Source organism: Botrytis cinerea, chromosome 8, assembly GCF_000143535.2.
Source record: "Botrytis cinerea B05.10 chromosome 8, complete sequence".
NCBI classification, from domain to species: Eukaryota; Fungi; Ascomycota; class Leotiomycetes; order Helotiales; family Sclerotiniaceae; genus Botrytis; species Botrytis cinerea.
The window spans coordinates 424,042-439,168 of record NC_037317.1 but is presented as its reverse complement, the minus strand read 5'-3'; the positions used below and the strand labels follow the sequence as shown (position 1 = coordinate 439,168).

General features: G+C 41.6%; 4 protein-coding genes across 4 annotated transcripts; 3 read left to right on the top strand and 1 right to left on the bottom strand.

Moving 5' to 3' along the window:
• The first annotated feature begins 59 nt into the window (after positions 1-59).
• BCIN_08g01080 (hypothetical protein) lies at positions 60-2,115 on the top strand. The gene is made up of 3 exons (XM_001548708.2): positions 60-225; positions 290-832; positions 920-2,115. Exons 1-3 carry the CDS (start codon positions 152-154, stop codon positions 1,200-1,202), a joined length of 900 nt encoding a protein of 299 aa, XP_001548758.1. The 5' UTR covers positions 60-151; the 3' UTR covers positions 1,203-2,115.
• Positions 2,116-4,480: 2,365 nt separating this feature from the next.
• BCIN_08g01070 (hypothetical protein) lies at positions 4,481-7,661 on the bottom strand. Its single transcript, XM_024694367.1, has 2 exons — positions 5,988-7,661; positions 4,481-5,851 (listed from the first exon to the last, which is right to left on the bottom strand). The coding sequence occupies exons 1-2, from the start codon at positions 6,695-6,697 to the stop codon at positions 4,867-4,869; spliced, it is 1,695 nt and encodes a 564-aa protein (XP_024550156.1). The 5' UTR covers positions 6,698-7,661; the 3' UTR covers positions 4,481-4,866.
• Positions 7,662-9,270: 1,609 nt separating this feature from the next.
• Positions 9,271-11,084, top strand: BCIN_08g01060 (hypothetical protein). The gene is made up of 2 exons (XM_001548712.2): positions 9,271-9,867; positions 9,941-11,084. The coding sequence occupies exons 1-2, from the start codon at positions 9,417-9,419 to the stop codon at positions 10,924-10,926; spliced, it is 1,437 nt and encodes a 478-aa protein (XP_001548762.1). The 5' UTR covers positions 9,271-9,416; the 3' UTR covers positions 10,927-11,084.
• Positions 11,085-11,133: 49 nt separating this feature from the next.
• On the top strand, positions 11,134-14,239 carry BCIN_08g01050 (hypothetical protein). The gene is made up of 5 exons (XM_024694366.1): positions 11,134-11,362; positions 11,460-11,573; positions 11,637-12,333; positions 12,386-13,358; positions 13,488-14,239. Exons 3-5 carry the CDS (start codon positions 11,694-11,696, stop codon positions 14,131-14,133), a joined length of 2,259 nt encoding a protein of 752 aa, XP_024550155.1. The 5' UTR covers positions 11,134-11,362; positions 11,460-11,573; positions 11,637-11,693; the 3' UTR covers positions 14,134-14,239.
• Positions 14,240-15,127: the final 888 nt, after the last annotated feature.

Here is a 15,127-nt window from a genome sequence, read left to right as displayed (position 1 = left end):
TGCTCATATTTCTATCCCTTTATCTGCATTTGGGAAAGATATTCCCCCCCTAATCTCTAGATTGAAGTTACTCATTCGTGTCTTTTGATCAAATCTACCTATTCTCTGGGCAATACAACAAATAGCAGATCAATACATTGAAAGATCCAATATGACAATACCAGCAAATTTAACCATGGTGCAGAGATGCGAAGAGGTTCGCGCTCTTCTCGCTTTTGAAAGACCGTGAGCGTCTCCAATACCCCTTTTCACATCTCATTGTTGTTCAAATCCTAACCCTGATGGATAGAGAAAATCCTGAAACCAACGAAATAGAATGGCAATCTTTTCTTCACAGACGCCATGGTTTATATACCAAATTCCCATATGAAAGTGATGATGACGATGACGATGAAGATGAAGACGAAGACGCGAAAACTCAGGAACGGCATTCATATTCTATCTCAGATGCGAAACCACAGAGAAATTCATTCTTGCGATTAACCGAAACACTTTCGAATTCATCGTCTCAAATTAAACCCGCTCAAGTGACACATTCTTCCACCAGGTGCTCCGAAGATCCGGAAACAATTAATACTCGTCTCGGTATCATTCTCGTGCAATCTTCCCGTTCAATCAACACGCTTCAATCATGCTTCAACTCCGAACTGGCATTATTGACGTCTCGATATGCTGGTTTGGCTTTTGTGAAAGATGGAGGAAAAGTCCCACTACTTGTTGAGACTCATGAATTGATTGGTGATACGTTATCGCTCTGTGCTTTTTTTCTTGCGTTGCCGAACTTGGAATGTGCTGGGATGGAATTTGCTGAGCTGTTGAAAAATGCTTTTTGGTATGTTTCTTTCTCTCTCAGTTCACCCACCCCCACCCCCCCTCTTCCACCACCAAAAACACACAAACTAATACTAACACCCCCTAGGCTCTCCCACTCTACATCCTCTTCTCCTCTCCTGCAACTCTTCGCCTTGCGTCTCCTGTCTCTTGCGCTTTATCTTTTTCATCCATTGGGTTTACCTAGTACTAGTATCTACACATCGGCGATGCCCGCGCCGGATAGTATCTTGAACTCGTGTTATCATGTTGATCTTTATGAGAAGGCGGCGCGGATTTTTGGGGATGTGGGCATATCGGAGGTGGCGGAGAGGTATGCGGGGGTGGCGAGGTGGGGACGGCTTTGTGTGGAGGGTGAAGGGGGGATTTGAGGTTGGGCTGTTGATTGAATAGGCGGGTATACATGTGAGGTCAAAGTCAAAATATCTGGTGCGATTACAAGGGGTTTCAAGAGGCTATGGCTGGTTGATTGACTGGTTGACCGGCTGATCAATTTCGAATACCCGAGATGCAAACCGAGAATGCGATAATGAGATTCTATCGCTACTTTAGGTGTCTTGTGTTCTCATCAATCTGAGTATATCAAATACTACCTACCGAGACAACATGAATTAGCCCGGAATGCTAGAAGAATATTTGAGTATGGCTAATACGATAAGTACCTACTTATCTTCTCGATCGCGGATCTCTACATATGCCCTTCATCAATCAAGACTTGTTCTTCTTGTTTCCCACCGGTTTCTTCCTTTCGTTGCCGTGTGATGTCAGGGCTTCTACTTCTACTTCCATCTGGGTATGTAGGTAGTAGTGAATATCTCCTTGTTGTGTTGTGTTGTGTTGTGTTTTATTTTGTTTCGTTCGATACATGAGATATGAGATCGAATGCATGGGATGATCGCTACGATGTTGATTAGAGAGGTTGCTTCGAGCTTCGGAACAGTGAGATTCGCTTCGCTTTGGGTTCGGGCTTTGGGAATGGCTCGTGATTAATCTGTGCAAAGGCTGCTTTCTTTTGCTTTTGTCTTTGCGCTGAGTCTGGGGCATTTGTATGTGTTATCATACCTTTGGGGGGCGATTGTTGGGACTGGGACTCTTGGGTCTCTCTAGTGTCTCCTATCGATCGTTTTTGGGATGTGAATCTGTTCTGAAGGAATCATAAATCTTTGCACAAATGAGAGTGTTGGGGGATAGTTTCTAGGTCATGAGAATTGTCGTCATCGACAATCAAGCCATATATCGTGATGGTCTAGTCATTTCCTTGCTAATATGATAGGAGGATTGTCAAATAGAAATATTGAGAAAGAGATTTTGTATTATATGTGTATACATAGGTATCAATTTGTGAATCAAAATAATTGATAATAAAATTATAATATTTATTTGGTTATTGTCACACGCGCTACAAGGGGCAATATGAGAATAGTCTCAAAGATCAACAATGAAATAGATGGGCTATGCGAACGAGGAAAGGTCTTCGTGTGAGATCAAGATCTAGATAATGATTTATCACGTGATAATATAGTCGTCATTCGCTAGATTGCTAAAAGTTTAGATAATTTTTTAATAAATGCTTTCGAATGTTAGTCAAGGCGTTTAATTAGACTTGGGTTAATGAATTTATATTCATTTCTTGTGGAATTTACTGGTGTATAGAATTGTACTACAATATTATCTCATACAAAATGATATGGTAATGTAATATAAATAAGTATCGATCTAGATCTCTAAGAGGATCTCGTATATCCAATATCGATATACTATTAACAAAGTCTAGCAACAAGCCTGGAACTAGACCTTGTTGTTTCTTGAATGTTGTTGATAGTGCGGTGTGCCATCGATATTATCGGCGTTTAAATACTTCACTGTGTCTTCGTATTCCTGTAGAGGTTCCCCCTCAAGGGTTTGGATTAAGGGTTCTTCCTCAATGTTACTGATGAGGCTTATCTTTCGCTCTGGTGTTGGAAGCTAGCACAGTAAAGTGGTTGTCTCGAGAAGTTCCTAGGGGTATTGACGAATGTTTGTTGGTGAGGTAACGGGGCATGTACAACATTATCTTTTCTTCTCAACTGTTGGTTGAACCTAGAAGCCCTGTTGATCGAGTGACTCCAAATCAGAAGTGGTTTTACCTAGGTGATGATATTTCATGTATTTAAGTATCTTTGTAAGTTTTGCAAAGATGCTTAGTAAGGACACATATCAGATTATAACGGCAAAGATCAAATTAGACGAAGTAGCTGAGGTTTCATTTACATATCCAATTGGGTTATTATCATATTAGAACATACAGTATTAGAAAACCTGCTTACCCAGCAGTCCCCAGGAAAATAACTGAAAAATATGTCGCCGTCCCTTACCTTCTTTTTACCTAACGGGATTTCTGATGTGGAATTATGAAAAGGTAGATACATCAAAAACACCGACTCTTTTATATCAGATTACAGAAGATGCCCGTCTTTACTACTCGATGTCTCCAACTACACCAAATCGTCTTCCTGATAAATCGGGAGTACCCCGCAGTTTTATTCTCAACTGGCAAAGTTCAAAGGCTCAAGGTGCTAAACCATTAATTCGTCGACCCATAACAGCATGTGAAGCATGTCGTTCAGCAAAGGTCAAATGTAATGCAAAAAGTGACTGCCAAAGATGCAGGAGCAGGGAGATAAAATGCGTATACAAAAGTGCCAACGGTTCCTCAGAGCCCAGGTTACACTCCAGGTTACAGCGTCGGAGCGGAAGCCCAACAAGTTTAGAACTAGAACAACCCGTGGGCAGTAGTGATATTTCGCAGGAGAGATCTATAGAAAGCTCTACATATCTTGAAATTGATACTACCGATATATCGATACCGAATAATTCAAGTCTGAACCTTGAGAATTTGGCCAAGTGGTCACAAGAGATGGGGGAGCAATTCTCTTGGCTCAACACAGATTCAGGTTTCGATGTAAGTTGGATATATGAGTGAAGTTGTCATATTGAAAGGTTGCTGCTGAATATTTTTCCATCAGAACACGGCTCTTCCCTCAAAAAATCTAGATGCACCAGACTGGAATCTGGCTCAAGTATCACCAACATATCCGTCTTTTCAATGCCCAACTCAGACTACCTCGAAGTCATACAATGGTGCTCTCGAAATATCAGACGGAAAATTAACCACCAAGAGTTCTTCAAATCACGCACCACCACACAAAAACAAAGCGCCCATTACTTGTCAGGGCCGGTCACGACTAACGCTTTTTATTCCCAAAATTACCAGCGTGATGGAAGAATCACCAACTCCAAACTTAGACAATGTTTTGAAAGCGACGAGAGAAGTGATTTAAAGTTGCCAAGACATGATTGATTGCACAAATTGTCAACTCAGTTGTTCAGATCTCATGTGTTTACTAGTAGTCTTTCAGCATACGGACGCATGCTTTACACATATTTCGAAAGTTGATCTGACTCATGCTACTACGGTCAGTATCGGCGGCTACGAATTTTCTATCACCAACGATATTAGACCAAGGCAAATACTTGTCATGGATCTGGGAAGACAGGCAAATACGTTACTTGACTCAATTACCGCTGTTGAAGAGACCTTAGCTGCATCACCATGTGCTGCAAATCGTTTAAATGAGGTGAATAGCGAGTTCTTGAAAAATGTGAAGGATGCTTTCAGAGCAAATTTACAAGCCGCTACAGACTCGGTCAATAGGGCAACCCAAACCTTAGATAAGGGTCGCAAGACGATGGAATCAGTCAATAGTTTGAACATTCTACTAGAAAATATAACCGTAACCCTCTCGATTATTTCGCTTCTTTTGCGTCAAAAGGTCCGTAGTATGAGTGCGATTCATGGATGTGTAGCTGTACTATCAAATTGGTACAGAAGAAAATAAACTGTTCTAAAGGAAGATAGAGAATAGAAGAGCAAGATTGCAACCTGGCCTGGGGTCGAAAATAATTTTACCGTCCAACCAATTATACAACTCCAAATAGTTTAACCAAGAGACTGTACCCTTAAAAAGCACTATCTGAAGGTAAATTTGCCCCAGTTTAACCCGCCGCAACAGCAGCACTAATGAACAACGTCTCTCTTTTCATGAACAGGCTCAAAACCGCGACCAATGAGGCAGCAGCAATGACTAGAATGTATGTTTTACCAATAGCCTCGACGATGGCCTCTAAGACTGCAGTTTTCTGATCTGGGCTTAGAGTCTTCATGAAATCCGTTCCTGATCCCTGCATTGCAGCCTGGATCTCTGCTAGTGGGACATTTGGAAGAATATCTAAAATGCGACTCTGGCTCGTATTGAGAAAAACGGAATTCGCGATTGCAAGCGTAATGGTTATCCCTGCGAATTGCGCGAGAGTCATGAAGCCAACAGCTGCACCTATGAGCGCAGGTTCAACAACTGCCTGAGCGACAGAAAAGAAAGCTTGAAGCCACATTCCAATCCTAGCTCCGATAATGACCGTATATCCGTAAATACGACTTAGAGAGATATCGAGGTCAACGGTGTATATGCAGGCAGATCCAGCTGTGGCCAAAAGGCCACCAAACAGGTACCATGGCATGTAGTAGCCCCATTTGGCCATTAGAGCACCATTAGAAAATACCATGACAACCATAACAACAATGAAGGGTAATAAACGGATACCAGCATCCAGAGGTCCATCGTCGCGGGTATACTGGAAAAAGATCGGGATGAAATAAATTGGAACGAATGCTGAAGACCCGGAAGCAGCGGTGACGGCAAACAGGATCATGATGGTACGAGAACTGACAAATTCAACGGGGATTATTCGACGTGCCGAGGTGGTGAGCAAAACTAGACTTTGTTGAATGCTAAGAAGAATGAAGCATACTCGAGATCCCACAAAAAGATCGATCACTTGCCCTGATTTCCATGGATAGATATTTCCGCCCCAGTTGATTGCCATTACAAACATAGTGAAAGCTCCAGCTTGAAGAATTATTCCGACGTAATCCATTTCGACTGCACGCTCCTTGAATGGAACTCCTGAACGAGCATCTTTACTAATCAAAAGGTTAGCATCCAACATCATTGAGGTAGAGTTATTTTAAGGAAATTTCCGAGGAATAATATGCCACCAACAATTACGATGGGGGACGATTCGCAAATCTCCTGTCTGTCTTGAGGAAACTTACTGACCTAGGAATCATGAAAATATACACTGGCGCAAAAACTCCACCAATGAGAAGATTGATATAAAATGCCCATCTCCACCCAACCGAAGATTGGCTGAAAGCACCTCCAATAACAGGACCAAGAACAATACCAATTCCCCAAGTAAGTCCGGTTACTGAGATATATAAAGGACGTTCTGAAATAGTCGTTGTGAAGGCAATAAGAGTCATACATCCGACATACAGTCCTGCGCCTCCAATACCACATAAAGTACGACCCACAATCACAGCATTTATTGATGGAGCAGCAGCACAAACCGCTGATCCCAACTCAAAAACGAAGACGCTGAATACATAGAACCATTTCGCGTTAAATTGAGTGTAGATCTTCCCCAAAACTAAGTTCGTCGCGGTTGCGCCTAGGAGGAAAGAGACACTTAACCATGGGAGCTTTTGCACTTCCCCAAAGTGTGTGATGATAAAGTGTTGAAGATCTGCAACGACGGTGTTGTCAAGAGCGTAGAGAAAGATGGAGGATGATATAGCACTTATTACCAAGGCCCATCTAAAACCCGTGATTTCGCGAGATGATAGTGCTTCTTGCTCAGGTGTATTATTGAGCTTTTCGCTATCCCGGGGAGTGGTACCAGGATTTGACTTCTCCCTAGTGAGGAAGCTACTGTTGTTTGACTCTACATTTCTCAAGATAATATTATCCTCGGTAGACCTAGTCATAAATGGCAGTCTTCTCCTCGCAAGAATCTTACCTGTTCTGTTGGCTTCTCAGTCAAGTTCTCAAAATTAGAACTCGATTCTCTTCAATACAGCAGGATAGAACTGATTTGTGGAATACAATCTGAATGAAGGTGGAAAGATAACTTGGAAGCTTAAGTTGATGAGAACTTGAGTTAAGAAAGATAAAAAATAAGAAAAACGCTAGTAAACAAGAAAAGCAAAACATGATTGGTAATACTTTGGTTTTTAAGATGCCATTTTTGGGAATCTACCTCCAGAAGTAGAAACTTGCGAAATATTCATTGATGGCAGTATACACTCCCAGCTCACCAGGGTGTTTGATAGACGGAATATTCATTTCCTATTTGGGCAATGCTGATATATACGCGCGGTTGAAGCAAATATGATCATGATTACCCCATAGAGAAAATAATCTCCGGGAAATGTTGTTTAGACATCTGAAAGAGCCAATCAGGACTCTGATTTGTGCCCATCGACAGTGTACCTTGTAGCATCTCTTCAGAATTTTGAAAAGCACATCAACCTCCACCTATCATGTTTTGATAACTCTTTATTGATTTTAATTCATTAGAATATATCTCAGTATTCATTGTATTGATCTGCTTGGGTTTCTGCTTGCGGTTCAAATTCCACGATTTATATCATTATCACCATGAATGAATCTTATGAACCACGTGAGAAGTAATTATAAGATAGTTGTTATTGATACCATACTTAGGTATCCTACCCTTAATACTAATAAAAGTCTACTCTCTGAAGGAAAAGAATACCGCATTATGTCCCATACTTTTATCCTACAACCATAAAAGTGAAGTCATTAATCACCTCGTCAAGCCAAACCTGATTTGCCGTGGAAGAGAGCGTCGATGGATTTCTCCACTGTGGGCGAGTCAAGGAGCACCTTATGATTCCCGCCCTCTATGTCAGCGCGTCCCTGGGGGTCGAGCAATAGCAAGTTGTCGATTTTGAAATGCGGAGACATTTCGGCTAACAGACAAAGAATATTCCTAAACTGATCTAGGATACGGCTCAACTTCTTCGTCCCCACCACGGCCGTGTCGATCCGGGGCCATATCAATAGCAGTGGGCCACGAAACCCTTGAACGACGGACGGCTGATAAGAGGTTGCTCCAGGAAAACTGCCGGTACATCGACACTGAGTAACTACGTGATGGACCAGTAAGCCATGATTGCATGGTTCATCGTTACCACCAATACCCGATCGAAGCGAGCAGAGCGAAAAAGGGGCACGCCAAATACGCTGCGTATATGTATCGGCGTGATCTGGTCCTGCTGAAAGTATGCTTCCACATCCTCGACGCGGTCCTCGTTGGCACTCACGTGTTCCTCGCCGACGACGACCTGCAAAATTCCCAGCTGGGAGTCGTAGGGTTGAGCCGCAAAACCAGGTGCAACGTCTCGTTCTGAGTCTCCGAGATCATGTTGAGTTGAAGAGGGGTACGGCTGTAGATATCTTCGATGGCGCCGGCGGGGATGTTGCATGCTTTGGATATCTGGTTCGAATTTGCCTCGTTCACCTCGGCGAGCGACCTCACACGCAATATTTTTGTCATAGCGATGAAGCAAGGCTTTAGAATCTCTGCCAGTAGGAAAATATACCTCTTTGTGATATAATCTCACAAGTGAATATCCTTCCTCGATACTTATCTCATACTACTTGATTGCCATCCATCGTTTTCTTGCATAATAAGAACAAGGTGTTTCCGGGCGCCGGGAAAACCTTGTCCGCCGGAGGCTCTACGCTGCAAGAAGTCTTGGTGGCGTAAGATGAGAATGATTTATTTCGTGATATAATTCACTTGGTGATGAACAATGTTAAGATAAGCTTGAACTAAGCGATATTTTCTTAAATAGGAGATATAGAGATAGAAAGATCCCTTGGAACTTTTTTTTTCTATTCACCTTTTTTATTCATGTTTTTGATCTTCCTTGGTGTGTGATCGTGACACTGAGGAAATTATATATCGTGTGAAATTCGAGAGGGAATTAGATTTGAGGGGATAGATCAGAAATATAGGGGAATCTAGTGAGGATATGAGATAAGTATGTAGATGAGGGAGCAAGGAGGAATGTCATGAGTTGGGGAAGTATTGTGTTCTGGTATTGAGCTGTGTAGGGAGAAGATGAATGAACTTTACGTTTCTCTGCGATTTTTTATTTCCTATCTAGATTCGATCCTGGTTTGTTCAATCTTGTTGTGATGTTATTATATCATTCTACTTGTTTCATCAAACAGGAGATCGCAATATCTCATACTACTACATTAGCTTAAAAGAAAGAAAACTTCCAAGTTCACAATATTATTTCCCGTAAAAAGTTCTTGTGTTATCGCACACGTGAGAAACGGTTGGTCTATCTCATTCAATTGACAAGTGAGGGATAGTTTGAACTTTCTATAACATTTGGTCTTACTGTATTCCCCACTTCCCACATCCACAATTCGATGCAAGCGTAAGACGGTTACGGCCTCTGATGAAAATATACGCCGCAATTGGTGTTTCCTACTGCATATTTCTATACTATTTTCAGCTGGATTGTCGAGTTGGGACTATGTGGAGGGGTCGTTTTAGTTCGTTCTGATTGTGAGGTCCTATATATAGTGTTCAGATTCCATGAAGACTTTTAAGCACATACAACATTCTTCTCGTCAAGCAATCACAAATTTACATCCGCAACCATGTCTTCAATCTTCAGCACACTAGCAAAAGATCTTGAGGGAAAAGTCTTTCAACCTGGTAGTGATGTTTACAAGGATTCTCTAGCATCTTATTTTACTCTTCAAGAAGCGCAATTAAAACCATCTTTCGTCATCACTCCTACGTCTACTCAAGATGTAGCTCAGGCTCTAAAATCCCTGAGAGCATTAAACTCCCAGACAGAAATTCAAACTAAAGTGGCGATTAGAGGAGGTGGCCACAGTCCATTTGCAGGCAGTGCGAATATCAACAACGGTATTACGATTGACCTGCGCAAAATCGATAGCGTTGAAGTGAATGAAAGTGAAAACGTTGTTTCAGTTGGAGGAGGTGCTATCTGGGGAACTGTATATGATAAGCTTGATGCGATGGGTCTTTCAGTGGTGGGGGGTCACGTTTATGATGTTGGGGTTGGAGGGTTTACTTTAGGGGGTGTGTATTGTTATGTTTCTTGTTCTCGTTTATAGAGAGACATGTAATTTTCGTGTGCTAATACAAATCACAGGAGGATTCTCTTCTTTTTCCCCAAGATATGGCATGTGCTGCGATATGATTGATAATTTCGAGGTAGTCCTGGCAGATGGTCAAATCGTACATGCCAATGCGAATGCAAATGCAGATCTCTGGACTGCCCTCAAAGGAGGAAGTAACAATTTTGGAATCGTCACCCGCTTCGATATGAGAACTTTCCCACAGGGAAAACAATGGGCTGGTCTCATCGTATATCCAATCTCTACATTGGATGAGAACTTCAAAGCTCTGGAAAGTATGCCAGATAACTGGGACCCATATGCTTCGATGAAACTGAGCATTACATTTTCACCCCAGACAAAATTCACAATCGCGTCGAATTTTGAATACACAAAGGAAGATAGCGCACCTGCTGTATTCAAACCTTTCATGGATATCAAGCCACAATACCGAAACACGATGAAGATTTCGACGCCCGGAGAAACCGCTAGAGAGATCCAAAAAATGCAAAAGAATGGAGTGCATCAGATTTTCGCCACTACATCTTTTCGATTTTCCGCTGCTCATTTACAGAGCGTATTTACACTCTTCAAGAACACAGTTGTATCTGTAGAAGATATCAAAGGAATGCGTTGGACGCTGACATACTGGCGTCTTCATGATTCGATTACCGCGAAATCAGCAGCGGCAGGAGGAAACTCTACCGGTCTTGACACTTCACAGGGTTCTTTGGTTATATGTGTATTAACCTATTCGTGGGATGATGCATCGGATGATACGCGTATGGATGAGATGGCGAAGAATTTTATAGAGGAAGTGGATGAGTTGAGTAAGAATGCGGGGTTGTTCAATTGCTATAAATATGTTAATTATTCGGCGGGATATCAGAATCCGATTGGTGGGTATGGAGATGAGATAAGGAGAAGCTTGCAGAAGGTAAGTAAGAAGTATGATCCTGAGGGGTTTTTTCAAATTGGTGTTCCGGGTGGTTTTAAGATCTGTGTTGAAGAGAATAAATAGAGCTTAGAGATGATTTAAGGAAAGAAGTTTCTCTCAACTCTTTGATTTGCTTGTTGAAATTGAATCCTCTTCTGAGTTTCATTAACTGTAGTCTTTGTAGCGATTCTACTGCATTTTTATGCCCTCAGCCTCGGCTAAATTATTATACGATCTTCCTATTCTATCTGCTGAATCTTGTAATAAAAAGAAAAGTGCTGCATTCTTCATTGTTTAAACTTCGAATTCTCAAGTGTCTCCACAGGATTCCTACTACATCCCCATACCCCCGCCTCCGATATAACCCATTTCACAAGATGTCAAGATTTCCCCCTCCCCATCTCCGTCTTTCCCAATCTAAAACCTCCCCTCACCCCAACAATCTAACTTCGCAAACCACATACTGACCCACCACATTTTCGAGCTTATACATTGAGATATTTGAAATTTTAAAAAGGAGGTAGCATTCTAATATTAATTCGAATTCCATGAATCCAAAACTGAAATTAGATTATCTTCAATATTCAGAGATCTGTACTAATTTGTAAATATCCTAGCATTTTCGTAGCACGATCTCGGGTCACACCGCATGTGGGGCAATACTTGGGGTGGTAACAGGATAAATCAATCCTTGCGAACGAAGGTGGTGAGATTCAACTTACTTTTATCACGTCCGTAGAACTATTCTTACTCTTCTCACCTCCGTAAAATCCGAAATGACTCTTGAACGGTAGGATCGCTATCTATAAGGAAAAGAAAAAGAACGCTTCTTCAGAAATTATTTCCAGCTAATGGATTCACAAGACGAAGCCGGAGTGCGAAAAGATAATGATACTATTGAAAACAGTATTGATCCGCTAGTCGAGGACTCTGCAACACATGTTTGTAGATGTGGCAACCCAGGTCATACCAACTTGTTGCAATGGATAGAGAAACCAGAAATACCCACTTATTGGGGTCTGCTCGAAAGTGACTCGTTGGACATGGAACAAATTGACCGGGAGGTTAAAAAGGCCCAAGAGACCATCCTAGTCGTTGATGAATATTGTTCGAGTTGTCGAAAGTTTTTGGAAGCCCTACCAGATATCCTTATTAATCAACCGCCTACAAAATATAATTCGATTAACCGCCCTCATTTCCAGAACATGGCTGAGTTTGGAGCTGCGCTGAGAGAGAAGTGTCGCCTGTGTAGACTTTTGGACCAAGCTCATACAGCGAAGTCTCCATTTAAGGCTAGGAATATAAATGTTTATGATTTTCATAAGATTGAAAACAGATTTAGATGCCTGGGCAAACCTACGACTATCTGTATGACGATAAAAAGTGTCACATATGATGATGGGATTTGGATATCGTTGAATAGCCCTGGTGAATTCAAGGGTGGTCACAATCTTTTAGGGCATCTGAGTATAACCCACTCCAAATTTTCAGGTATGTCATCTATTTCTCTTCAATTTTATGAGCGGCTGCTGAAAAAAATTAGTATTGAAATCAACTCCAGCCCCAGAAAGTGACCGCATCAGCGCGCAGCTTCAAATTGCTAATCAATGGCTCGCTGAGTGCTTGACGTCTCACGTTCACTGCTGCCAAAATCCAACAGAGTTTCTCCCTTCCAGGCTTATCTATGTCGATGGAAAAGTCGCACGACTTGTCATTACCTCAACCTTGGGCCACCGACCAAAATACGCTACCCTGAGTCACTGCTGGGGCGCAATTCCGCATCTAATGCTCAAGACAACATCGATAGATTCGATGATGATAAAGATACCGGAAGACGACCTTACAAAAACCTTTCAAGATGCCATTAGGATATCGCGCGCTCTGGGCATAGAATATATCTGGATAGACTCGCTTTGTATCATACAAGACTCTTCGTCGGATTGGCAAGCCGAGGCCGTTCTGATGCAATCAGTCTATTCCAAATCGGAAATCAATATTGCAGCTACCGGGGCAGCTGATGGTCGTCAAGGTTGTTTTCTTCAACCACAGGACTACATTGCGAAAGTCCATGTAAGAAATTTGAACCCCCTAAGTGAAAAATCATGGGATATCTCGAATCTGTCAGATTGGTTAAATTATATGCCATTGACACGAAGAGCATGGGCACTACAAGAAAGGCTATTGTCGACTCGAACGCTCCATTTCAGCGAAGGGGAAATGGTCTGGGAATGTAAGACAGGAGGTGCAAGAGAGAACTTCCCTCAGATTGTAGAGCAGAAACAAGAAAAGACTTCGCTTGCTCATATATGGGATGATATTGTGAGAAAGTACACAATTGCAAATCTCACGAATAAAAGAGATAAACTGATTGCAATAGGAGGCATTGCGAGAGCTGTGCAATTGGAAAGTGGGGATCGGTACTTGGCTGGTCTCTGGGAGAAAGACATTGAAGTGCAGTTGCTGTGGCGGAAAGGCGAAAAATCAGCTAAATCTGATTTTTATCGAGCACCTAGTTGGTACGTTTAAAGTTACACTGTTTCCTCTTTTCAGATTTTCTTTTTGAGTAATTATCTTTTCCTGTCGATAAGTACTTTAACAATTCAGAATATTCTCAAATATCTCGATCTAATATCCTGATCTGACAGGTCGTGGGCTTCAATAGACGGAAGAGTTGATTCAGGCCCCCGCGGTTTGAGGGTCTATGGAGGCCGTATAGATGTCCACGTTATATCTGCTTTTGTAACCCCACTAGTGGAAGAAAGTCCTTTTGGAGAAGTGCGAGCCGGAAATCTCAGAATATCTTGCAAAGCCCTCCTCTCCGGGAATATCCACAAGGTCGTCAATTCGCCTTATAGTCTCTTCCCCAACCGCAATCGGTCTTTCAACTTGTCAAACGGCAAAGAAATACTCTCCAAATACGAAGTCTATTTAGATTCCGAAATTGATGAAAAAAAGGTAGTCTTGGTTCTAGTTCACGATTCCGGTCCAGCAAGTGAAAATCAGGAACATGATGGCACGTCACTGACAGGGTTGGTGCTCCAACGTAGCGGCGTTAGAAAGGGCGAGTTTTTGAGAGTTGGATTGTGGTCGGTACGCGATTACCGAGGGTGGAGCCGAGTGGGGACAGGTGAATATATGCGTGATGGGACACGAGAGACATACGATAATCGTATCAATAATCTCTTTGAGTTGTTTGAAACGAATGAAACAGAGACTGCTATATCTGATTATGCTGAAATTTTAACGGAACCAAAGTATCCAAACGAGCGTTATATTATTGATATAGTATAGCGTGGTAGCTATCGTTGAGTAATTTTATGCGGCAAACTACTCTCATACCCCCCAAATGTTATTTAATTACTCTTATACCTTAGAATTCACACTTGTTTTACTCTCATGCTCCTTATACTCTATAATAGATTCTATGATGGAAAAGTAAATTTTATAGTGGGCGGTAAGAAGGTAGATTCTATAATGCAAAATTAGAATCTAGCCTCAAAAGGCTAGAATCTATTCATTTGAGTATAGAATCCAGAAGACATAAAAGTAAATTATCTTCCAATTTTAGGGCATAAGAATAATTTACCGGAAGAATAGCTAGTAGGAAATAGTATTTTGTAATATAATGACATATATAGGAAGCAAACTTACTAGTTCTCTTTTCTTCCCGATTAACTGTCTAGTGGGATATCAGGATTCGATTGATAGGTACAGAGGTGAGAGAAAAATGAGGTTGCAAGTTCTGAATCGGAAGTATGATCCTAAGGGGCCTTTTTAGACTAGTATTCCAAATGACTTTAAAATATCGGATTAAGGAGGACAGTCAGACCCAAGAGATGATATAAGAAAAAGTCTCTCACAACTCTTCGACTAAGATAATGAATTATATTTCAAATCTAAATATCTAGGTGTATCATAGCCATCAATTCAATCTGAAGGTAACTATGCAATTGCCAAGTTAGAGCACCTGTCGCCTCTGGCACAGAACGATATTTTCCTGAAATATGTCAACTTCTTTTGATATCTCTCCTTAACCAAAATTGAAATGCAAGCTGAAGTTCTAATAAGATTTGCACGAGGTACATGTATCGCATTGAAATCTTGCATTTAATTCTCCTGCATGGGAGACTGACAAGAGACAAGAAAGTGTAGACCCACGACCACCTGCTCAAGTGATTATTTAGTTGAACACGACGAGAGCGGTCTGTTTCGCTAAGCGCGAGAACTTAATCTTAACACGGAGCACAGTATCTGGAGTCGAAACGAGACCTACACGTTTCTTTAG

What these genes read in the sequence shown, in the direction of transcription:
- BCIN_08g01050 (XM_024694366.1), top strand. Translation starts at nt 11,694, where the DNA reads ATGGATTCACAAGACGAAGCCGGAGTGCGAAAAGATAATGATACTATT. An exon ending in AACCCACTCCAAATTTTCAG is followed by an intron (nt 12,334 to 12,385) that starts GTATGTCATCTA and finishes GAAAAAAATTAG; the next exon opens with TATTGAAATCAACTCCAGCC. An exon ending in TTTTATCGAGCACCTAGTTG is followed by an intron (nt 13,359 to 13,487) that starts GTACGTTTAAAG and finishes CTGATCTGACAG; the next exon opens with GTCGTGGGCTTCAATAGACG.
- BCIN_08g01070 (XM_024694367.1), bottom strand. Translation starts at nt 6,697, where the DNA reads ATGACTAGGTCTACCGAGGATAATATTATCTTGAGAAATGTAGAGTCA. An exon ending in TATATTTTCATGATTCCTAG is followed by an intron (nt 5,852 to 5,987) that starts GTCAGTAAGTTT and finishes CCTTTTGATTAG; the next exon opens with TAAAGATGCTCGTTCAGGAG.
- BCIN_08g01080 (XM_001548708.2), top strand. Translation starts at nt 152, where the DNA reads ATGACAATACCAGCAAATTTAACCATGGTGCAGAGATGCGAAGAGGTT. An exon ending in CTTCTCGCTTTTGAAAGACC is followed by an intron (nt 226 to 289) that starts GTGAGCGTCTCC and finishes CCTGATGGATAG; the next exon opens with AGAAAATCCTGAAACCAACG. An exon ending in CTGTTGAAAAATGCTTTTTG is followed by an intron (nt 833 to 919) that starts GTATGTTTCTTT and finishes AACACCCCCTAG; the next exon opens with GCTCTCCCACTCTACATCCT.
- BCIN_08g01060 (XM_001548712.2), top strand. Translation starts at nt 9,417, where the DNA reads ATGTCTTCAATCTTCAGCACACTAGCAAAAGATCTTGAGGGAAAAGTC. An exon ending in TGGAGGGTTTACTTTAGGGG is followed by an intron (nt 9,868 to 9,940) that starts GTGTGTATTGTT and finishes TACAAATCACAG; the next exon opens with GAGGATTCTCTTCTTTTTCC.